The following is a 25,735-nucleotide window of genomic DNA, read 5'->3' on the forward strand; positions in this document are numbered from 1 at the left end:
AGAGTTAGAGAACTTACTCTTGAAGTCAACAGGCTAGTGGGCGAACATAAGCGGAAAAAGTGGCTAGACCATCTGAAGCAGTGCAACATTGGTGCAGGAATAAGTAAATTGTGGGCAACGGTTAAATCACTCTCGAGTCCGGAAAAGAAGGATGACAGAACGGCTGTTACTTTCAACGGCGTGACAGTAACTGACCCAAAGAGGTGCGCGTGTTATTTTAACCGGCAGTTCATAGAGCACCCCGAGAGTGATAGGGCGAAGAGAAGTGTGCTACGCCGTATAAGAAGAACTCTTCCAGCCGAGGAGGTACCACCACAATTTACGATGAGCGATGTTGCAGATGCCATCCGAAACGCTAAATCATCCAAAGCGTTGGGCCCGCACCGAATATCGATGGTAATGCTTAAGCAGCTGGATGAACCTGGAGTTGAGTATTTAACAAGTGTTCTCAACCTATCGTTAGCCACCCATGTTGTACCGGATGCCTGGAAAGTTGGCAGGGTGGTCCCGCTACTGAAGCCTGGCAAGGATGCCAGCAGAGGTGAATCGTACAGGTCGATTTCACTCCTGTCGCCAGTAGCAAAGATCCTAGAGGCGCTACTACTCCCCACGATGAGAAGGTGTTTTCCAGTTGCCCAACATCAACATGGATTTCGGAAAATGGATAGTACTACAACAGCATTAGACGCCATATCCACACATATCAGTAGAGGACTGAACCAGAAAAGGCCGTGCGACCGAACAGTCATGGTGGCTCTTGACCTATCGAAGGCCTTCGATACCGTCAACCATGCCAAGCTGTTCGAGGATATAGAGAAAACTAATCTCCAGCCATGTTTGAAACGTTGGGTAATCAACTATATGTGTGGACGCCAGTCGTTTGTAGAATTCAGAAACAAGAAGTCCAAACCCCGTAGAGTGAAACAGGGAGTTCCCCAAGGAGGGGTGACATCTCCGGAACTGTTTAACCTCTACCTTTCTGAAATTCCACACCCTCCAGACGGCATAGAGATCGTGATGTATGCGGATGATTGTACGATCTTGGCGTCGGGTCCTATCGTCGATGACATATGTGATAGGTTAAATGTCTACATAGCTGACCTAGTGCAGTTCTTCCATCTGAGGAATATGAAAATATCCGCCGCTAAATCCACAGCCACGCTGTTCACCACATGGACGGCTGAGATGAGGCTTCCACTGAACATATTGGTCGATGGTGCACTGATTCCGACCACTAACTACCCTAAAATACTGGGTGTAACGTTCGATAGCATGTTCAAGTCGTCCGCGCATGCCACAGCTATTTGCAATAAGATCAGAAGTAGGAACAAGGTTCTCAAGTCGCTGGCCGGCAGCACTTGGGGTGCTGATAAAGAAACCTTGTTGACTACCTACAATGCAATAGGCCGGTCTGTGGTAAGCTATGCGGCGCCAGCGTGGTCCGCAAAGGTTAGCGCATCGCAGTGGAAGAAGATTCAAACCTGCCAGAATGCCGCCCTGAGGACTGCAACAGGGTGCCTCCTCATGACACAAGTGGACCATCTTCATGAGGAGGCGAAGGTTTTACCGGTGCGTCAGCACAATAAGATGTTGTCGATGCAGTACCTGCTTGGGTGTTACCGTAGTGAGCATCCCTGTCACGATTTAATGGACAGGCGCCCCCCTCCCAGGCACGTCAGGAGAGACCTTCATGATCTAGAGAGAGAGGTCCAAAGGTATAAAAGAGAACCGCTAGAGCAACGAGCCTATCAGGCAGGCTTGAATCGCATTCACACCAACATGGTTGCGCAAGCAGTACGAAGATACAGTGTGAATGCCGTACTTGGAAACCATCCCCCATCCATCGCAGCAGAAGAACGACAGCTGCCAAGGCAAACACGAGTGGTTTTAGCTCAGTTAAGATCCGGACGATGCAGCCGCCTCAATTCGTATTGGGCCAGAATTGATGCCACGATACCCAACATATGCCCAGCATGTGGATTGGGACCACACGATACTCTGCATTTATTCAACTGCCCAGCTAACCCCACTCACCTGTCTCCTCATTCTTTATGGACGCAACCAGTCCAGGTTGCAGAATTTTTGAGTCTGGATACAGAGGAACTTGATAACTGCAATAATACACGAACGAACATATATGCGTTGCTACAACAACAACAACAAATAAACGTATAGTTATACCCTATACCACAATTTTTACATAATTTGTTGCCATAAGCGAACAATTAATATGAAATTTTTTAAAAGTTTGGACTTTGCAATACAGTTGTTGTCAAACTGTATATCAAACAAGTAGGAAAAGCTATAAGTTCGGTCGGGCCGATCTTTTTATACCCTCCACCACAAATTTCAGCCATTTCGGTGGATTAATGTGGCCACAACCTTCAAAATGGACGAAACGTGGACCTATATAAACATTTCATGATAGAAATGTGAATGGTAGAAATGTGATGAAATGAATACATTCAAAATATATTAAAATTACGCGTGCTTTATATGGGGCGTTATATGAGGGCTAACCAAAACGTGGACCTATATAAACCAACTTTGGTAGGAATGTTTTTTCGCCTCTAACGACACAAAATACCAAATTACAACCAATTGGGTGGTAAAATGGGACAAATATCTTAAAAATTGCTTAAAACGACGACGCGTCACGCGTCATTTTGTATGGGGGCTATACGAAAGCGTGGACCTTCAATACCAAAAGTCCTACGTACATATAATAGATTTTCCCAAATTTTCATCCATCTACGTCAATCCGTTCGGACGCTAGAGTGATTTCCACAGACGGACGGACATGGCTATATCGATGTAGAATTGATTGTTATTTCGAGTAGTTACAAACGGAATGACAAACTTAATATACCCTCTCCTATGGTGGAGGGTATACAAATATAAAAGATATACAATGGAGCTTGTAAAAATTGCGTATTTTGAGTACTTTAAGCAGTAATTACGTCATCAGGGGAAGTCATACGATCTTCATATGGCATACCGGATATGCTTAGGGTGTCTACTACAGTGACTGCCACCTCAGTGTTTGTATATGTTTCGTTTTTTTGTGTTGGGAGCAGCATATACCGGAATGCCTGCTCCGTATTTTTTTGGTCCATGCCGGGACGGAGGAAAACACAGCACCAATTTATTTGCGCTCAGTTTGTCACATCAGCTTCTTCAACCATATCCAACCTTCGGTGAAATGCAATATATGTCAGGAGTGGGTGCATCTAAGGGGTTGCTCTGGAATTGTCCAAGTGAGGGACTACGACATCTCCCTCGTCGTCAGATTACGAAAATCCCCCGCAGTCCCCCCGACAGCAATATTTTTTGTGTCCTTATGGTGCCTGGCACAAAATATATGGTTGAAAAAACAATACATATTTTCAGATTTTTAAAATACACTATTTTGTTCTTAGAATAGATTGCCCCTACAATATCTCTTCTCTGCGTGAACACGCGTGTTTCTTGCCGCTAAGCCCCCTTCTTCGCTTCTACGTCTTCTATTAAGCACACACACAGCTCTTTATTTTAAAACAGCATTCGACAGCCGCGAGAGCTCTGTTGTTATTCTCTTTGACAAACATCCTCTCTCCACCCACAAAAAATATGTTCTAACATAAAAAATATGTTGGTACCCAAAGAAATAAAATTGAGATATGTTACAAAATGTTGCAAACATATATTTGTTTGGACACAAACAAATTATGTTTGGATCCAACTACATGTACCACGGGCCATTCTACAAAATTTCATGAAAATAGATTCGTTAGTTTTGGAGATATATCATACTTAAAAACAGCCCGTGGTCAGGACTTCGATTTTCCTGAAATTTTCAGGGAATGTCCCCCGGTTAAAATGGGCTACAAATTTAGCATAATTTCGGAGGGGGTGGGGAACTTCCCCTATACCAAATTTCTTTAAAAATGCTATATCTTTATAAATAAAAATCAAATGTCGTTCGTTGGTAATGGCATCAGCTGAGAACGGCTGGGCCGATTAAGATAATTTTTTTTGTGAAATGTTCGCCATAAGCCAACTTAGGTTTTTATGCAAAGAAAATTTAACCACGCCCACTTTTTTCAATTGTTATCTTTTCTACAAAAACTACTGAACCAATTTTCCTGAAATTGTCAGGGAATGTACAGTGATGGCCCGCCGGTAAAAATAGACTATAAACTTAGTTAAATATTGGAGCGGGCGGGATACTTCTCCAATACCCTATTTTTTAAAAATGCTATAATCGCCTCTCATGACATCACCAATGTATACAAGTTTTTAAAATACCTAAACATATATTATAAAATGTAATTAAGATTATTTATCAATTACATTTTATATTTTTTCATCTAACATAATCATATTTAAGCCGATAGCCCTTGTTGCTAGTGCTTTATAATTATAATTTTATTATAATTTGCTTGCAAATTAATTTAATTTTGGGTGCCACCGTGGTGCAATGGTATGCACACCCGCCTTGCACGCTAAAGGTCGTGGGTTCGATTACCAGGCCGGGCAACATCAAACTTTCAACGGTGGCAAAAATACCCCTCAGTGATGTTGGCGACATTTCCTGAGTATTTCAGCCTAGTAAAACTTCTCTACAAGTGGTGTCTTAGGACACGCCGTTCGGACCCGGCAATAAACAGTAGGTCCCATATCATTGAGCTAATATGAATCGGAGTGCACTCATTGCTATGAGTGAAGTCTCCCTTGTCGCATCTGGGATGTTTTTGGAACAATTATTGTTATTATATATTATTATATTAATTTTGGAGACAATGGTGGTTGCGCCCCGATCAAATGTCCTTTCTTGGTGCCCGAAGTCCCGACCACGGACTGTTTTTAAGTATGATATATCTCCAAAACTAACGAATCTATTTTCATGAAATTTTGTGGAATGGCCCGTGGTACATGTAGTTGGATCCAAACATAATTTGTTTGTGTCCAAACAAATATATGTTTGCAACATTTTGTAACATATCTCAATTTTATTTGTTTGGGTACCAACATATTTTTTATGTTAGAACATATTTTTTGTGGGTGAAGAGAGGATGTTTGTCAAAGAGAGTAACAGCAGTGCTCTCGCGGCTATCGAATGCTGTTTTAAAATAAAGAGCTGTGTGTATGCTATAATAGAAGACGTAGAAGCGAAGAAGGGGGCTTAGCGGCAAGAAACACACGTGTTCACGCACAGAAGAGATATTGTAGGGGCAATCCATTCTAACAACAAAATAGTGTATATTACAAATCTGAAAATATATATTGTTGGTTCAACAATATTTTTTGTGTCCTTATGGTGCCTGGCACAAAATATATGGTTGAAACAACAATACATATTTTCATATTTTTAAAATACACTATTTTGTTCTTAGAATAGATTGCCCCTTCAATATCTCTTCTCTGCGTGAACACGCGTGTTTCTTGTTTTGTTGTTAACCAACGTAGAAAGCGAAGAAGAAAAGAAAAAATGGTATGAATTATTTTGTTCTTTTTCTTCAGTTTTTTAAATACCATTAAAGAGTTAAGACGTAAAGTGAGTGAATAAATCAGTGTTTTGTGTTTTCTTAAAAATGATGATGCTTTTTAGTAAATTAAATGCCCAATACATTTTATAATTGAATCGAAAAGGTGAATGGAATTATTTTATTGGACAAAGAAGAAATAGCATTTAATATTGGTAATTACATACATACATACATATGTATATTTGAAATATGGTACATCCATATTTACTTATTACATTACCTAATCATTTGATTCCAGATGCCGATTCCCCGTTGATGATTTCAACTTTGAGGAAAATGTGTTTTATTTCACAACTAAGGAGAAGCGTTCAACGATGTTTCTATATATTTTTTCTTTTTAAAAGTGCGACTATTAACAAATTATTTCATTCAGTTTTTCTTTTATAAATGTGTGTTATGTATTTCTTTGGAATTTTGTATGTACCTATGTGTCAGTTTTTGCTTTGCCTTTCAATAAACAACCAACATTTATAAATGTGTGTATATAATGGAAATAGCCAGTGAGCGCTTATTGAGAGCAAGTGAGCGTGCATTTCAATGTGTTTTACATTGAAATTTAAGCTCCCTTGCTCTCAGTAACCGCCCACTGGTGGATGTGTTTGTTTTTTTGTGGCTTTTGGGTTTTATTTGTTTGCACCCAAACATATATTTTGTTTGCACCCAAAAATATAATTTGTTTGCACCCAAGCATATATTTGTTTGCAGGACCCAAAGAATATGTTATGTTTGGGACTGCTTTCAAATACATGTTTGCTGCAAAATATGTTTGGGACATATGTTAGAGAGGCCTTTTTTCTGTGTGTACACGCAGACAAATTTATGTTAGAAATATGTTTGGATCCAAACAAATATATATTTGGGACCGGTTGCAATCAAATATATGTTTGGATCCAAACATAATATGATTGTGTCCAAACAAATATATGTTTGCCACATTTTGTAACATATCTCAATTTGATATGTTTGGGTAAAACATATTTTTGATGTTAGAACATTTTTTTTATGGGTGGAGAGAGGATTTTTGTCAACGAGAGTAAAAACAGTGCTCTCGCGGCTGTGGAATGCTGTTTTATAATAAAGAGTTGTGTGTATTGTATAATAGAAGACGTAGAAGCGAAGAAGGGGGCTTTGGTGGCATGTATGCGTCAAACTCGTGTGTTTCTTGTTTTGTTGTCGTTAACCAACTTAGCTGGCGAAAAAGAAAAGAAGAAATGATAAGAATTATATTTTTTTCTTTCTTCAGTGTTTTAGTTGCCTTTGTAGAGTCAAGACGGTAAAGTGAGTGAATAAATCAGTGTTTTGTGTTTTCTTAAAGAAATTGTGCCTTTTAGTAAATTAAATGTCCAATACATTTTATAATTGAATCGGAAAGTTGAATGGAATTATTTTATTGGACAAGGAAGAAATCGCATTTAATATTGGTAATTACATACATACTTATGTATATTTGAAATATGGCATATCCATATTTATTTATTACATTACATAATCATTTGATTCTAGATGCCGATTCCCCGCTGATGATTTCAACTATGAGGACAATTTGTTTTATTTCACAACTAAGGAGAAGCGTTCAACTACGTTTCTATATATTTTTCCTTTTTAAAAGTGTGACTATTTACAAATTATTTCAATCAGTTTTTCTTTTATTAAGGTGTGTTATGTATTTCTTTGGAATTTTGTATGTACCTATGTGTTTGTTGTTCTTTTGCCTTTCAATAAAAAACCAAAACATTTGGGTGTATACTATAGAGATAGCCAGTGAGTTCTTACTGAGAGCAAGTGAGCACACATTTTAAAGTGTTTTACATTGAATTTTACGCTCCCTTGCTCTCAGTAAGCGCCCACTGGTGTATGTTTGTTTTTTTGTGCCTTTTGGGTTTGTATTTTTTTGCACCCAAACATATAAAATTTTTGCACCCAAACATAAAATTGTTTCCACCCAAACATATCTTTGTTTGCACCCAAACATATATATCTTTGCACCCAAACATAAATATCTTTGCACCCAAACATAAATATCTTTGCACCCAAGCATATATTTGTTTCCACCCAAACATATATTATGTTTGAGACTGTTGCAAACATATATATGTTTGGGACTCTTGCAAACATATATATGTTTGCTGCAAAATATGTTTGGGACATATGTTAGAGAGGCCGTTTTTTTGCGTGCCTATAGGCATGCAATTCGAAGGTGGCACGGTATCTCCCCTATTAAGAAAAACTATATATTTACAAATCTCCTAAAATGGTATAGTTCAACGGTTCATCAGCCATGAAAAACTAAAACAAGTGAGCGAAGGCTATAGTCGGGTCAGGGCCGACTATGTGATACCCTACACCACTACCCCTGTGCATAAGCTTTTGAATGGTTGAATTCAACATATTAAAATTGGGATAGCTTAGCGCATTTGCTCTGAATGTCTTCATTAATACAGGTCAATTTTGTTGAAACGCATTTGAGTGCATCGTCAGTACAACTCAAATAAAAAACTGGAAAAGTGGGATGTATGCCAATCTCTGTTGTTTGTTGTTTGACCACCTATGAAAACCTACTTCACATCGTTCTAAAGGTGATATTTTCTACTTTCCTTGCCGGGTTTTGCTTTCGATACACCTCTTACAGAAGAGAGATATTCGCTTTGAACTACGTTTTTTTTCACATTCCGACCCCTGAATAATATCCGACCATTACCAAAATCAATCACCCAAAATTTCGTGACGATCCAATCAAAATTGAGACGTGCAGTGTAATTACAAAAAATAAAAAATAAAAAATGGGCTGCATTACCGTTTATTGCGATATCTCTGTTGTTTGACCACCTATGACAACCTACTTCACATCGTTCTAAAGGTGATATTTTCTACTTTCCTTGTCAGGTTTTGCTTTCGATATACCTCTTACAGAAGACAGATATTCGCTTTGAAATAAAACGTTGGCCTTTTCTCCAACTAAGTTGTTTTTTCACATTCCGACCCCTGAATAATATCCGACCATTACCAAAATCAAAAGGTATTTTCCTCTGTGGGACCCCATTTACACCAAAAGTTTCGTGATGATCCAACAAAATTGCGACGTGTAGCGTGATTACAAAAACATAAAAAATGGGATGTATTACAGACTATTGCGATATCTCCGTTATTTGGCCACCTACGCCAACCTGCTTTACATCATTGTATAGATGGGATTTTCTACTTTCATAGTCAGACTTTGCTATTGGAAGGTCCCCAACCAAAGCTGTGATATTAGTCATTATTATTAAAATCACAAAAATGAAAAGTTGTGTTCTATTAGGGGTTATTGCGATATCTTCGTTGTTTGACCACCTACGACATCGTTGCAAAGGTGATATTTTCTACTTTCATTAGCAGGTTTTGGTTTTGATATACCCCTTATAGAAGCGGAGATATTCGCTTTGAAATAAAACGTTGACTTTTTCTTCATTTAAGTTTTTTGCCCATTCCGACACCTGAATATTATCCGACCATCGCCAAAATCAATAGGCTTCTTCCTCTATAGGACCCCCATTAACCCCCATAACTTCGTGACAATCGAAAATGATTACAAAAAATGGGATGTATTACCGGCTATTGCGATATCTCCGTTATTTGGCCACATACGCCAACCTACTTTGCATCATTGTAAAGATGGGATTTTCTACTTTCATAGTCAGACTTTGCTTTTGGAAAGTCGCCAACCAAAGCTGTGATATTCCTCATAACTAAAATCACAAAAATGAAAAGTTGGGTTTAATTGCGGCTATTGCGATGTCTTTGTTGTTTGACCACCTACGAAAACCTCCTTTTCATCGTTGGAAAGGTGATATTTTACTACTACTTTCATTAGCAGGTTTTGTTTTGGTATACCCCTTATGGAAGCTGAGATATTTGCTTTGGAAAAAAACGTTGACATTTTCTCCAAATAGGCTTTTTCCCCATTCCGGTCCCTAAATATTATCCGACCATCACCAAAATCAATCGACTCAGCTCGTCGAGACAATCATTTTGGTATATATTATTTCGATGCGTTATAAACTTTTTGGGCAAAACCAACTTATAATACCCTCCCCACATAGTGGTGTAGGGTATAAACATAGTTCTCAATAAGCGGGAGAATTCGACTTTACCATTTTTTCAACTTTTATAACACTATGCAACACTGAAAATGCAAACAACTTCTAGAATGGATTGTTTGAAAGTACATATTTAGACTACAAAAACCATAGTTGGGTTTTGTCCTGTCAGATCCAGTTCGGATTTTCTGGCCTCATCTAAACCGGGCTAAAACTAAACTTTTTTGCATTTATCAGCCCTTTATCTTAGAAAGAAATAGGAATTTAGCCTTGCCGTTCTTAGAAATATTGTAGCCCTAAACTAGTAGAACTTATCTGCTGAACAGACCATCTAAGAAAAACTTCATCTAGGGCATCAAAATCGATAAAATATAGAAAATTGTACATAGTTTGTGGAATTCTGGTCGGTATCAGCTAACTATTGGGAGCTGAACCAAGTAGCCCATTGCAAAAATCTTCTAAATAATGTTCTCAGCAATTCTTCGGAACATTCTGAAACTCTAAAATGCTTATTTCATGTTGTTTCAGCGGTATTTTGTATCATATCTTTTACAACACCTATTTCAAACATTGTTCACACCAACAGGTTATTCTCACATTTCTGTTTTCACCACATTATTGACATATTTATTAAATCGTCGTTGAAAAATATGCTGAAAACGACGTGATCGGAGGCATTTTACAACAAAGGCATGTTCTGAAGAGTTGTGTATTATATTCAAGCGAACATTTGTTCAAATGAAAATATTAAGAAAAAATTAACAGTTTTGGAGATATGGTGCGAAATATACATTATGGAATTTTTAGATATATTTTGAAATTTGAGACAATAAATTTAGTTTTGAGTTCAATATTTCTCCAAATATTTTATTCTTGTTCTTATCTACGAATTTGCTTCAGAGGTTAGAAGAAGATTTGCATTGGTTTCAGAGATATAGCCCCGAATTTCTTTAAAAACTCAATATTTAACCATGTTTAGATGGGGTCATAAAATCCGAGCTGGATCTGACACAACAAAACCCAACTAGCTCTTTTTGTCGTTTGGGTCTGTACTTTCAAAAAATTCTCAGTTCGAATTGTTTGCACAAGATTACCTTAAAAATGTTGCACAGTGTAATTATAACGTTTTAGGATAAAGATAGGGGACATAGGCGATAATAAATCCTAACCAGCATAAATGTCCGAACGAATCCGACAAAGTCTGTAAGAGAAAAGAAATGTTACAGACAAAATCTGTTGATAAATTTAATATCCTCAATGAATAACTTGGTTTGACAATGGACCCGAAGCAATGAGGTAGAATATACCTATTTTTGAATTTTAAAGCATAAAGTCCATAAAAAGTTGTCACTAAAACTCAATACGACGGGCCAGCAACGCGGGCTAGTTAAGATAAAATTTTCAGTCCAATTATGTAACTTGTTGGACTGATAAAAATTTGGATGTCATTTTTTTTAATGCCATCTTCGACTTGGTCCTTCAAATTGTCAACTGACTCGTATTTATATGCCTTTCTGTCAGGGGAATCTTTATCCATATTAACATGGCCCAGCCAACGCAATTGTTTTAACTCGATATGTTGTGGCTATCTGTTGTGATTGCAGTTTACCGATATCCACCTTCGTGTTGTGTCTGTTCGTAATTTATTTGTTACGTTTAATCGGGTACGTACGCAACAAGGTAGGGATCCGAGTCGATGTTTGCTCCTCGGAACGATCGTATATCTAACACGTTCGATGAATGTCTTCCATCTGTCACAAAGTGACCAGATTGATTTTTTAATCTGATGACAGTCAGGTGTCCTTACAAATGTCGGGATGCTTAAATCTGGTGCTGCTTACTACAAGGTTCTGTTGTGAGATGTTTCATTCTATATTACTATATCGTTGTCGGTCGGCTGGTACAGCTCGTAATATCCAGGAAAAGAAAAACGTTTCCAAATACAATATATACATATTTTTTGTTTTATAACAATTTGCATAGTACCTTTTAATTAAAATATGTAAACCCTTGCCACTATCGATCACTTTCATATAACTTTTATTTTCATCTTAACAATTACTTTTGAATGTAAACATTATTAGGATAATATAAACATAATAATTTGATCATTTATTGTACGGGTACTTATCAATTTATTTGAACTCATGAACATATTATGACAAAGATCGGATCTTTCACGACCAGATGGGATTTTTCATGACTTCAATTGCAGTCATGAAAATTCTATGGAAAAAATCGGATCTTTCCGGACTCCATTTGAACTCATGATAAATCGATGAATAAGATCAGATCTTTCAGGACTTCATTTGAACTCATGCAAAAGAATCAGTAAAATCATGAATCACATGGAACCACTTCCATTTAATTTAACTGGGTTATTATTTTCTCTACCCAGCAAAATGTTCGATGACAAATCATCGATGAATATTTAGGCGAATCACCGATGACATTTACAAGGGAGTGACACGCTTGCACCAATTCATTGTCATAGCATCTTTTTTTATTTTTTTATTTCTTTTTTGTCTTAAGTTCATAGATTACAATAATCCTTACAGACTAAAATATACATATATACAAAATTTCAAACAAGGTTATAGCAATTTAAAGAGATTACAGCAGTTCATTGTCACGGCATTTGCCACCTGTTCATTGTCATGGCATTTTGCAGCAGTTACAGTCATGACATCATTTAACACGACTTCAACAAATGAAGTGGCAACGCTATGCCTGAGTAGAAGTGTGAGAGTTAGCAGCTAATCAATTTACTAAATTTTACGAGCTTAACACCGTTTTTGAATCAAACGGTGATGTGAATGTCGGAATTTATGGAGTTTTAATGAAATATAGTTCAATATTCCAATAAACTGATATTATTTTTTTGGCTGATTTTGTTGAGCGAAATACGTTGTTGTTGCTCTTTGACACATATTGCTGAATTCAAGAATAATGGGTAGTTTACACGATATGTTTTTTACATATGAGTTGTCACTTTGCATATACATGTTGTATGGGAGAAGTGACAACTCATATGCAAAATACATATCGTGTAAAGTACCCATAACTTTTCTTGGTCTTTTCTTTGTGCTGTTGGCTTATTGTGTTCCTGCACAATTTAAGAATGCCGGTTGCTTCTAAAATTGTTTGTGGTGCCTGCAGTGCTGTCATTGGCAAAGCTGGAAGTATTAGGTGCAGAAAATGTACTAAATGCTTTCATGCAACCTGTGCACAAATCTCTGAAAAGACCTTGCTGCATTTAAATTAATTAAAAAATGTGTATTTCTTTGTGACGAGTGCGATGAAATCTTGGATGATGGTAGAGAGAGCAACCGTATTGCAAGTGATATTCGCTCACTTAGTAAAAAGTTTGATAGTTTTATTTCGTCGAATCAAGCTGAGCAAGTCTCTATCAGAGACGTACTTGGAGAGATCAAAACTGAAATGTCATCTTGCTTTAACGACATGAAAAAAGACATAGCAGATTGCAATAAGAGAATTGATGAAATTGCTACTTGTTTATCTAAAATATTGGAGTTGCAGGTTGAGAACAATATTCTGCATCGGAGGTTAAACCGTGGTGACATAATAATTAATGGCTTACCAGATAATATTGCAGACCTTGTTAGTGCTGTTGTTGATTTGGCTAAATTTTTTAATATTTCTATTTCTACGCATGACATTAACCATGTGTGCTACATGCATAAACGTACAATGGTGCTCTTGAAATTGAACTCCGTGCAAGTACGTGATGCCATAATGAAAGAATATTTTAAGGAACGTCAGTTGAAAGTGTCAGATATAATTAAAGATATTGGTTCACATATTGAGAAACGTGTATATCTGAATGACCATTTTTTTATGTCAATAACGTATTTGTTCAGTCCGCTTATTTTTGTCCGTCTGCTTCTTTTTTTTTTTTTCTCTGATCCTTCACCAAATGGTAATGTGCCGGTATATGCATTTGAGTATACATTATTGTTTTGCGTTCTTATGGGTGTAAAGCATTAATACTCAAAAATCTTTGATTATTTTTCCGTCATACTTTCATGGGCTTTTATATATTGATATATCATATGCTTGTTAAATGATTCTACGAAAGATATTTTTCTTTAATGGTGTTGTGGGTTATAGTTGTGAGATTATATGATTTATGAGATATATAATTGATTTGTTCTTTATTGTTAATCGGTTCCCCACTTTATTTTTTCCTTATTTGTTTTGATGTATTTTAATACCACTATCGGTCCAGTAGTTAGTAACAGTATGTATTTAAAGTCTGTTCTAGCACCGTTTGATGGAAAATTTAAATTCGCACATTTGAACTGTCAAAGTATTAGACCTTCAATTAATTCAGCAAAGTTAGTCGAATTTAGGTCAATATTATCGGGGTCTCTCTTAGATGCTATGGGGATTTCTGAGACATGGTTGAAGCCAGATGTTTCTAATAGATCCATTGATGTGCCTGGTTATAAATGCTACAGGAATGGCCGCAGATTTTCGAGAGGGGGCGGGGTGGCTGTTTATGTATCAAGTAAACTTAAACATAAAGTAGTTTTTAGGACCTCTGTGCTGGGGAAGTGTGAGTCCATTTTTCTGGAGTTTTATTCCGGTAATGTAAAAAATTTGTTTGGGGTTGTTTATTTACCCCCCGTTGGGGATATATCAAAATTTGAGCAATTGCATCACAATTTATTTTTGAATTATTCTAACATAATTATTACTGGAGACTACAATTGTAATATGTTTAATCCCACCTGTGCGTTTTTATTGAGATCCATATGTTTAAGACTAAAATTAGTTGTTTCGCATAATATGAAACCCACCCACTTTGATGTGGCCCATGGAACGTCTAGCTTAATTGATTTCATGCTTCTTAGTGATAGTATGTTGCGTTACTCTGGCCAAATTCAATGCCCATCCATTTCACATCATGCGCTGATTTTTGCATGTTTTGATGTGTGTATGAATGCAATGGAGGAAATTATAGAGTATCATGACTTTCAAAACATTAATTGGAATGGTATTTTCCAAATCTTAGCGAATTTTAATCAAGACCATTATTACATGGCTTCCAATTCTGATGCTAAGTGTGTTATGATTTGTAACTTATTTAATGACATGTACGCTAATGTTCCACTTGTGCGGAGACAATTGACTTTAAATGAGGATAATTGGATGAAATGCAGAAATATTCAATCTGCCAAAAGTTTAAGGGATTTAGCATACAAGGCATATTTGGAAGATCGTTGTCCTACTAGGTGGTCTACTTTTTGTAAGTACAGAAATAGAGCTAAGAGGATTATTCGCTCTGAAAGACGTAGGTATTATATGAGACATTTCCGTAACCTTGGTTCCAGAGATATGTGGCGGTTGCTTAGAAGACATGGTTTTGTTGATGGCAATGATATTTATAACAATTGCGATGTTGAAACTGTTAATGAATTTTTTGGGCGGAGTGTTACACCTCCTACTAGTATTGGCGAGGCTTTAGAACCTTTTGAAGACAATGAAATGCCATTTTCGTAGTTAATGCCATCAATAAAATAAAATCTAAATCGGTTGGCGTTGATAAAATTTCAGTTGAATTTCTAAAATAATTTTTCCTCATATCTCTCATTTGATGTTGGATTTAATAAATACAATTTTGACTACCTCGAAGTTTCCTGGATCATGGAAACTAGCCCGAGTAATACCGATTCCGAAATCATCTAATGTTCAAGGTCCAGAAGACTTGAGGCCGATTTCCGTGCTTCCAGTTTTGTCAAAAATCTGTGAGCATCTTTTGAAGGATCAGATTCTGATGCATACTAGGACCAAAATACTTGAAGGACAATATGCATTTCGCACTGGCCATAGTACGACATCACTTTTTTTGCATTTGACTGAATCTATTAGACGACACCTAAATAGTAGAAGAGCTAGTACACTAGTTTCTTTGAATATTTCCAAGACTTTCAACCCGATTTCTTATGATATTTTAATAACGAAACTAAAAAATAACTTCAACTTCTCTTTTTCGGCCTGTAGGTTGATAATGTCGTTTGTTGTTGGTAGATCTCAATTTGTTGAGATGAATGGTGTCTGTTCTAGTACTGTGTCCCTTGCTTCTGGTGTTCCTCAGGGTTCAGTCCTGGGTCCCTTACTCTTCACTCTCTATGTTAATGATTTATCAGAATGCATCAATCCTAATGTGTGCTCTTTATTTATTTTTGCTGATGATGTAATGCTCGTTTTTCATTTTGAGCTGAATGATATGGGTTATTTAGAGAGAACGATAAATTGTTGCTTGTCTGATTTATTGAGATGGACAAATCTAAACTCATTACATATAAACCCTTTGAAAACAAAAGCTATTATGATTGGTTCTCATTCATATAATATTAACATTATGATAGGGAATTCAAGAGTGGATATTGTTGATAGTCATAAATGTTTAGGTGTCATTATGGATAACAAATTAAATTTCGGTTTCCATATCGACAGTTTATAAAGTAAAATATATCTTATTCTACGGAGATTGTACACTACGGGCATTTACTTGCCCTTATGGGCAAGGGTTAAATTTGCCCATGCTCTTTTAATACCACACCCAGCAAAATGTTCGATGCCAAGGGTGCTATTGAATCATGGGTGCAAGTGATCTGGTATGTCATCTTTTTAGCATTTTCGCTCATGAATTTTATATGAGCCTGACCACCATGAGATGACATTCATTGTCGGATCCTAAGCATGTTTTGACCAATGCTTTGACATGTCATTTTCACCAACCCATTGGCATGACATTTTCATGTCTTGTTTGGAGAATGGAAAATTCTGTATTGAAATATGATTTTCATGACAAACCAAACTCTTTATTAATTCAAACTAATTCATGAAATAACTAGAACTAATTTATCAGCATAAAGTTTACTCCGAAAATTTCAATTTAATCACCGCCGCTGCACCGCAACGTAGTTTACTTCGTCCACTCTCAGCCACTGATTTTGTTTCATCTTACAAAAGCTTTTCTATTATCTTCTCATCACTAGTTCAGATTTCGACAAGACTCCAACAGCACTCCTTTAATAATTTCTAGTTCGTGAACCTACATTTAATTTGTAATTTTATAACAAAAATTTTGGAAATGTATACTCTTTTGTTTTGATGTCGCTACTTGTAGGGATGTACAAATCGACTTATTTGTTTGTTTGTATAGTGATCTGTACAAATGATTCAAATGCTGATGAAAAGATCGGATCTTTCACTACTTCCTTTGCATGGGTTGAAATGCTAATGAAAAGATCGGATCTTTCACGACTTGCTTTGAACCAATGCAAAATATGCCATGAAATCACGTCATCGCATAGAACCCCTTCCTTCAAATTTTGCTGGGCATGTATTATACGCACTTGAGATCATATCTGGTACAACTGAGCAGAATCTTACTAAATTACAGCACATTCTGAACACAATAGTAAGATTTGTCTACAATGTTCGAATTCGGGAGCATATATCTGGGTTTGTATTAAGATTTCTAGGCTCTTCGTTTAGTAGATATGTAAACTGGAGGAATATTTTGTTTTTTTTTTACAAAACTATTAAATCTGGTTCACCTCATACGTTGTGTAATTTATTTACGTTTTCTCACTCAATTAGGAACATAGAAATTAATATTCATCTGATTCGTAACTGTTATTATGAAATTTCTTTTGTTGTGCACATTGCAAGGTCTTGGAACTATTTTCCCATTATATTACGTGTTTTTTCGCATACTAACTATGCTATTCGTTTGAAAATGATTCGCTACTTTTCCTCAAACTAGGATTTTCTATTATTATATGTATGTAATTTTAATGCATCTGTTGCTAATGGGCCATTTATGCTATAATACAAAATATAGTCTGTAAAGGAAATATGGCTGGGGAGCCGATCGTGAGATTAATTTAGTTACGTTATAGGGTTTATTTACTACGTAATACATTATCTGGCCACGAAGGCTGCTGTATTACGAATAATGAAATAAAAACAAAAACAAAAAAAAAAAAAACTTCATTGTCATGGCATATTCCACCAGTTCTTGGTCATGACATTTTACACCTGATGTTATTTCTCTTTATTTTTTATGTAATTTTTAAAATTGCATTTAATATTTATTTGTTAAAATCGTATTTATCTCTTCCGATTACTGAAAGATATTTCATTTAACTTGGGTTCCGTTTTATATTTGGTGAAATATTTGTCAAACTCTGCACCAGGTTCATCGTTTGGGAAATATAGTATGAAGTCGAATTCTGTTATGTTTTCTTTAAACAACTTATTTTGTAATAGTTACCAGGTTTTGGTGGTCTCATTTTTTATTTAAATGGCTTTAATTCTAAACCAAAAGATTGCTCCATAAGCCGAACTAAGAATAGATTTCCAAACGCATCGATTTTCTACTTTGCTTCTCCAGTTTTGGATGTCATATTCAACTTGGTCTTCCCATTGGAGTTTGGTCCTTTCCTCTGTCGTATACCATAAGATGGCTAGTATTCATATGTCTTTCTGGCGGCGGCATCTCAACGTTGTAGCTCGATTGGTTCTAATATCTCGATGTTGGTCGTCTGGAACAGTTCTTATTTAAAAAAGCGACAATTACCAGCTCTTATTTATACAAAAGGAAACAAGTTTCCCAACATAAACTATTTTTCTTCTGATTTATAACAATTTGTGTGGTATTTTTTAAAAGGTCAATTTGCCTCTATAGATCACTTTCATCTGACTTTGACTTTTATTTTCATGTTAACAATTACTTTTGCAGGTAAACAATTTATTCGGGTACAGATTATTTGATCATTTATTGTACGGTTACTTATCAATTTATTTGAACTCATGGCAATATTATGACAAAGATCGTATCTTTCACCACTTCAATTGCACTCATGAAAATTCGATGAAAAAGATAGGATCTTTCACGACTCCATTCGAACTCATGATAATTCGATGAAAAAGATCAGATTTTCACGACTTCATTTCAACTCATACAAAAGAACCAATGAAATCATGATTTCACATGGAACCACTTCCATTTAATTTTGCCATATAATTCTTATTTTTATTGTTTTTAATTTATTTTTGTAGTTATTCGACTTTAGATACGCATATCAAGAAATTTTGGAAAAACGTGAGGAAAAAATTCGCCTGGAGTTGGAAAACGAAAAATCTCTAGCATTAAATAAAATGGAAGCTGATCGTTGTGAGCACGAAAGAAAAGTGAAGGAACATTTGGACCAAATAGAATTGAAACAACTAGTTTTAAAATGCGACGAGGAAATACTTGACTCAGAACGCAAATTAAATGCCGATAATATTAAACAAGCGACAATTACCAGTGAAAGTCCATTAAAACTAGTTCACAGGACGAAGTCGACTTTATTGGATGAAATTAACAATATTATGCAAACCCCCAGTAAGGGAATCCAACGTAAAATTCAATTATTGGTACGTATAGTTTATTTATTTATTTATACGTTTTATTCAATTATTATAGAAAAGGTTCTAAAATTGTAATTGCATAATTCTTATTGTTGGCGTGATACCACTGACCGTCGATAGCTCAGGGATGAAAAAGAGAAGGAAAAGACATAACAAAAACAAGTGTATCAGTTTCAAATATTTTCGGTTTATTGTTGGTATAGGGTTTCTGCGAATGAGAAACATTACCTTTTGTATGTGAAGCTACGAACGAAAGCAATAGGAGTGTGACTCCTTCGAAAGTTAAATAGCAAGTGAAGTTGTCAAGAAGGCGAAATAGCGATCAAAGGCCGTGACATCAACTACGACTGCAGCATTGGAAAGCGTCCCTCTGCATCCGAACTATGCGAATAAGGCTTCCAGGAGAGGCAGTAGAAAATCCGAACTAGGCGAATAAGGCTCCTGGAAGAAGTGCAGAGAAGATATCCCCATAGGGCTCGGGAGAGCGACCAATTAGCGTGGGTAATTGGAATGCTGCAGAAGGGGAAACGTAGTATCGAAAGTATACATTGGCGTAACCAATGTATCGAACTTATACATTAGCCGCCCACCTTGACGCGCTATCTCCAAGGAAACAGGGTTAGACTAAATTCGCGAGCAAACTTATACTAGAGTTAGTAGGTTGTAAGGCGTGGTTTGATTTAGAGGTACGTAAATACAGTTTCAATTTAACATTTCAAATAATGAGCGAGGTTTTCGAATGCATTTAAACTACGATTTATTTAAAAGTGTTCGCTTTGATCGACTATGCATTTTGAGAACGTGGTATTGTGCCTGTAAGGATGTAAACGAATATAGTTTTCTGAACCACCAGCGGATTCAAAACAATGTGAGATGACTCAGCCGACAAAATCTTGGAATATAAATCTTTGCTATTACTATTTTCGCCAGACAGAGTGGTGTTAGTAGGTCGAGAAGATGGAGTAGTGTGATGTCTGCCTTTACAAACAGAATAATTGTGATTGCTATTGCATTTTGAACTTCGTGCCCATTCGAGAGGCAGTTAATGCAAAGGCGATGTTTTTTAACAATAGAAAACTTGTCCTCGAACGAAAGTTTTATAAATTGAGAACAGTTTCGAAGTAGATGCCCGTAATTTGGGCACATCATACAAGTATGGTTAAACAACGATTTCGGAGAACGATAGGACGACGAGTTAGTTTTAGAATTTGAACGACTAATAGGTGCAGATTTTGATGGAGATCGACAACTTGGAGAATTCGATTTTATAGAAGTTTCCATAGCAGTGAAGTTTTCAATGCACGACAACGTTTGTATTCTTTCCGTAAGGAACAAGTATAATTGCTTCCATGTCGAAAGAGACGACTTCTCTTTGACACTTTGTTCCCACAGAGCGGTTGTATATAGTTAGGAAGACGTTACAAGCAAAGATGAAGTAGAATTGGATCCCAATGATCCGTCACAACGTCGTAAACAGACATAGTGGAAATACAACTATTTATTTCGCGCTGGAGAGCTTTTAGCCCAGAGATCGATTCTTTTTCTATTGTTGGAAGGCCGAAAAGAAGATTGAGGTGATTATGTACGAGGACATGTTTATTATCGTACGCATCCTCCAATGCCTTTCAAGCAAATTCAAAACTATGATGGGTGAGTGGAAATTTCGAAACAATTTCTCGAGCCTCACCGCTGGTTTTTTTAACTAAGTGACATAATTTCTCAATGTCACTCTATCGAGAATTTTTGATATAAATTGTACTAAAAAGATCTCGTAAAGTTGGCCATGAAATTAAATGTCCACTAAAGACTTCGATGTCAATAGGAGGCACAACTAAATTGTGAGATGGAGTATCGACAGGATTGAATGAACTAAGTGGATGTGGTTGCGTTGACATCAATGCGGTTGAGTCGCTTCGGTGGGAATGAGACGTTTTTTCTTCACAAATATTTGGTACAGAGGGTATTGTGTTCAAGCAAATGAAAGGTGAAGCAGATGTACTAGCTGGGAGTTCCTCCGAAGGTGAGAGGTATTGAGGAAACATTGGTGGATTGTTGGGTGGGGTTGGTCCATTCAAAGATGGAGAAGACTTGGACGATTTTAGCTCGTCTAGCTTCTGGTTTATTGCCGAAAGACAACGTAGATAAGCCCGAAAGGAGCTGTCGTATTTACCCTCGACGACATTTTTGTCTGGGGGTTGAGGACTCAGCGATGTCGTCAGGTGGTCAAAACACTTCTCACGAGAGCTTTGGTGTCCATAACTGAGAAAGCTCGGAACCGTGTATTTCGAGACTAAATACGGTGTGCTTCTCAGGATTTATACGTTCGAAAAACGAATCAAATTTAACAAGAGCGTCGGCCGCTCGAATGACACGCACGAGAGGTGTTATGGACATTTCAACGAATTTAGTGAGTGGGGACGAAAGAGGGAAACGAATCAGTTCCAAAAAGGTATGTGGGCTCAGAAGTTTAGGACAAGACTAATTAAATCCAAGCGTCGCACATTTAGAAAGGCGATAACGAGCTAAATTGTGTAATGAGTGTGAATACTCAACCAATGATAGGGTCGAAAACTATTCTAATTTGCGACAATGAAGTATAAAATGCAAAATTCCACCAGTAGAGTACGTGAGTAGAGAGCAAAGTTGCAAGAACGATAAGAAATTCAACACAAGTACCGAACTGGGACAATTTGCCGACTAGAGAATATAGAAATTATTACTATTGTTTCTAAAAAAGTTGAAAAATAACGACAGATATGTAACTCGACATGAGAATTTAGAGCAACAAACGAAAAAAAAGAAGAAATTTTCAAAAAAAAGCAAATTTTTCAAGTTTTCTACCAAACCTAGCTTGCAGGTTGTAGGTTTCAATGAACAAGACGTCAAAAAAGTCAAACAAATTTCAACAACGAAATTTCTAAACGAAAGCAGCAGGTAAAATTCGATAAATGGTTAAATTGCCAGATTTTTTAAAGCCATTTGCTTCCACCAATGAGAAAATGTACCAGTACCGACTGTAGGGTACACAATTTTTGAATGCAACATTTTTTTTCAAAAACGTCTAATTTGCATAAACAATATCAATAAATAATGTCGATATTATTTGCAATTCAATTCAAACAAATTTAATATAAATATATTTATTTATTTATTTATTCATTTATTTATTCGATATCAATACAAAGAAAGCCTACAAGGCCAATTATACATGTATTGTGAGATTACATTTAAAATTTAGATTCCATGGCAGAAGGCCATCTAAAAAAATTAATTTAATAATGTTGATATACGGCCCCCGGCCAAATGAATATTGGAAAAAATAAGAAAAAAGTAATAGAGTCCTGCAGCGGCAATATATAATAATTGAATTGGAAGCAAGGAATTCACAATTAAGTAGAACCATCATTTAAAAACGCTTTTAATTTCCTTTTAAAAGTATGGTCAGTGTAGCAAAACATTTTAAGCGAGTTAGGTAGATAATTCCAGACTCGATAAACACGCACTAGAAATGAACGATCAAGGACAGAAGTACGACCTAGGGGAACGTCAATTTGCACATTACGAGAAGAATTTATAAAAGAGAATTCACTTACTAAAATTTCAGGTTGTTGTGATTTCATAATTTTATAGAAATGTAAGACTGTACGTAGATCTATGTAATCACGACAACTTAATCCAAGTAAATCAGAAGTTAACTCAATTATTCGAACATGGTCATGTACTCTCAGTTGAAAAACATACCGGACAATCTTAGTGAGAATGGTCAGAGACGAATAGGAGGTGGGTATTTATAGACTCCACAGAAGAATATGATTTGAATAATAAATATATATCATCCGCAAAAACGTAGGGCTGACAAACATGACTATTCATAGCAGAAACATCATTTATTTAGGTCCCAAAATAGATCCCTGGGGAACACCGGAAGTCACAAAACCCACACTCGAGTTTATACCTTTTATTGAGACATATTCTATCTAAGAGGTAGGAATAAATCAATTTACATGCAGTTTTTGAGAAGTTGAAATGATCACGAATTTTTTTTAACAAAATAATATGGCTAATGCGATCGAATGCTTTCGTAAGATCTAGAGAAACCAGCGTACAGCTATGATGCACATCTAACTGCTGCCTGACAGGATCTGTAATAGCAAGCACAGCCGAGGTAGTGTTATGATGTTTGCGAAAAGCAAACTGATACGGACTGAAAAATGAGTGGCGTTGGTAATGCTCTAGTATTTGGTCTTTCATAATTTTCTCTACAATCTTGGACATGGACGGTAGTACCGAAATTGGTCTAAACGTACTAGCAGAATCACGATCATCCTTACGGTTTGGTACCACCCGAGCCAACTTCCAAGCAGAAGAAAATTTAGAAGTAGTAAGAATCGTGTTGATCAGATGTAGCAAAACAGAAGAGACAAATGGAAAAATCAGTTTAATGAATTTTATAGGAATCAAATCAAAGCCTAAAGCATTTGATTTTATAGAATTCAGAGCAATAGATAACTCATACTCTGATACAGAGCGAAATGAAAAAGAGTCAGAACGATCCACAACTTCATCAAAATTGATGGAAATATCGTCAGCAGGACGCATTTTGTCCAGGAAATCAATTTCAATATTTTCAACATCAGTTTCTTCACAAGCGGAATTTTCTTTGCTGGTACAGCCCTACTGCCGTAATTTGGACCACATCTGGGAACCAATCATATTGGAGAAAAGTCTACTTCCGTATTAAATCTGGCTTTTCTTATTCTTGACTTTGTCTTATTTCTTAAGCAGCTATAATTCTTCCAGTTTTCTTCAGTAGGATTGCGAAGATAAGTACTGTAACTTCTATCTCTTAGCCTCCTGGCTTGAATTATTTCCGGAGAATTAATCCAAGCATGATCATTAGAAACTCGATTACATCTAATTAAAAGAACTTGTGTGTGGAGTAAGTTAATGACGTGATTTACTATAGATAACTGGTGATCAATATCATTGGTATCAAATATAGAAAGCAACTCAGTATCTTCAATGACATGTAAAAAGTTTTCAATTCTAAATCTACTGTAGTCTTTAAACTCAATCCAATTTTGTCTCGACTGGTATGAAAATTCACCAGAAAAGAATATGAAGCTGTGGTAAGAGGAAAAGAACGGATATTGCAATTGACAATGGTGAGCACTATAAGACGGTTCAGAGATTAAAAAATAATCCAGTAATGAGCTGTTTTCGTACGTAGGCATAAATGAGTTGGGAGAGAATTATGCAAACAGTGAAGACCACACCTATCAGTAACAGTACGAAAATTAAATGACTTGGCCAGTTCAAATAGGTTGTAATTGAAGTCACCAATGACAACAATATTAGAGTAACGATTAAATATGTCCATATGTAGATCTTCGAAAACATCAATTGAACCAGTTGGTAGATAAACAACACCTACAATGAACGAAGTATTATTTCCAAATATCTCAATAAATAACGACTGGCAAGTACCATACTGAGTTCCCCTAAAAACAACCTTATACTTTAAATGCTTTGAAATGTATAAACAGACACCGCCACCTCTACGAGAAGGACGATCACGATTTATGATATAAACTGCAGAAAATTACGAAAGTAGGGCTCTTTAAACGAAGATAAACAACAACAAACGGTATTGTAGCACCACACGAAATAAAAAGCAAAAAATCTAATCGGAAATATTCAACAAAAAATATAAGAAAAATAAATATTTTGAGACGATACGTCCCACTGTGCGAGTGTCGACTACGAAGACCTCACCAAAAGTAATGAAACACAAGCAGTGAAATGGCTATGCCTAAGCAGCAAAGCTCCCACTCAAGAACCGACGCTACAAACGAGCAAGTAGTGATCGACAGAATTTTGTTGGTATGTTTACACTGTAATCTAACCGTCGCTTTATAATTGTGCGTGGAAAGATGTACGTTGTTATTGCAATTAGAATGCAAATTCTCAAATAGGAATATCAATACTTCCAGGAGAATAAATAAAAACGAATGCGTTTGGTTGGTGAAGAACGATCTATACAACAAATAAACCAAACGACCGTATGACTGTAGCAATGTGTGTTGTTATTGTAAATTTGCCAATGCAAATTCTCAACTGAAGGGCTTCGTTAGAAAAGACCTTGGGAAATAACAACAACAATAACGACTAATAAAAGAGATCGATAGTGTAAATTGGTTTAGAAACGAGATTTCAAAAAGTAGCCGCAAAGTTATTGAAAGAAATGGTTTTGTTATTTCCCACTGCTGGCTGTAGATATCAACGAGAAAGCGGTGGTGTCTATAAAGCCTTTGAGTGAGAAAAGAGCGAACTCTCTCCTACAATCCGAAGTAGGAGAATAAGGCTCCTGGAAGAAGTGCAGAGAAGATATCCCCATAGGGCTCGTGAGAGCGGCCAATTAGCGTGGGTATACGTATACATTGGCGTAACCAATGATCGAACTTATACAGTTATTATGATTTCTACTATTAACTTCCGTGAATTCGATTAAAAGATAACTTTTAAGAAATAAAAACTTTTAAATTGTTTAATATGAAATGTTCACTATAATTATAAGACACGACAACTTAAACAATTTTTCTTTGCTTTTAAATTCGAACTGATTTATATTATACCTTCGTTGCGCTTCTGATTTTTATTTATTTGCTTAAGGTAGAC

General features: G+C 36.2%; 1 protein-coding gene across 2 annotated transcripts in view; it reads left to right on the top strand.

Moving 5' to 3' along the window:
• Positions 1 to 25,735, top strand: part of neb (kinesin family member nebbish) — a 162,851-nt gene that overhangs the window by 95,926 nt on the left and 41,190 nt on the right. The window contains exon 5 of one of the 2 annotated variants that reach the window (XM_073968595.1): positions 18,704 to 19,063. The exons of the other annotated variant lie outside the window; for it this stretch is intronic. Within the exon in view, the coding sequence (XP_073824696.1) occupies positions 18,704 to 19,063 (360 nt within the window). The remainder of the gene's footprint in view (positions 1 to 18,703; positions 19,064 to 25,735) is intronic. 2 annotated transcript variants of the gene reach the window in all.

Source organism: Musca autumnalis, unplaced genomic scaffold, assembly GCF_047663935.1.
Source record: "Musca autumnalis isolate F117 unplaced genomic scaffold, ASM4766393v1 scaffold_2, whole genome shotgun sequence".
Classification (NCBI taxonomy): Eukaryota; Metazoa; Arthropoda; class Insecta; order Diptera; family Muscidae; genus Musca; species Musca autumnalis.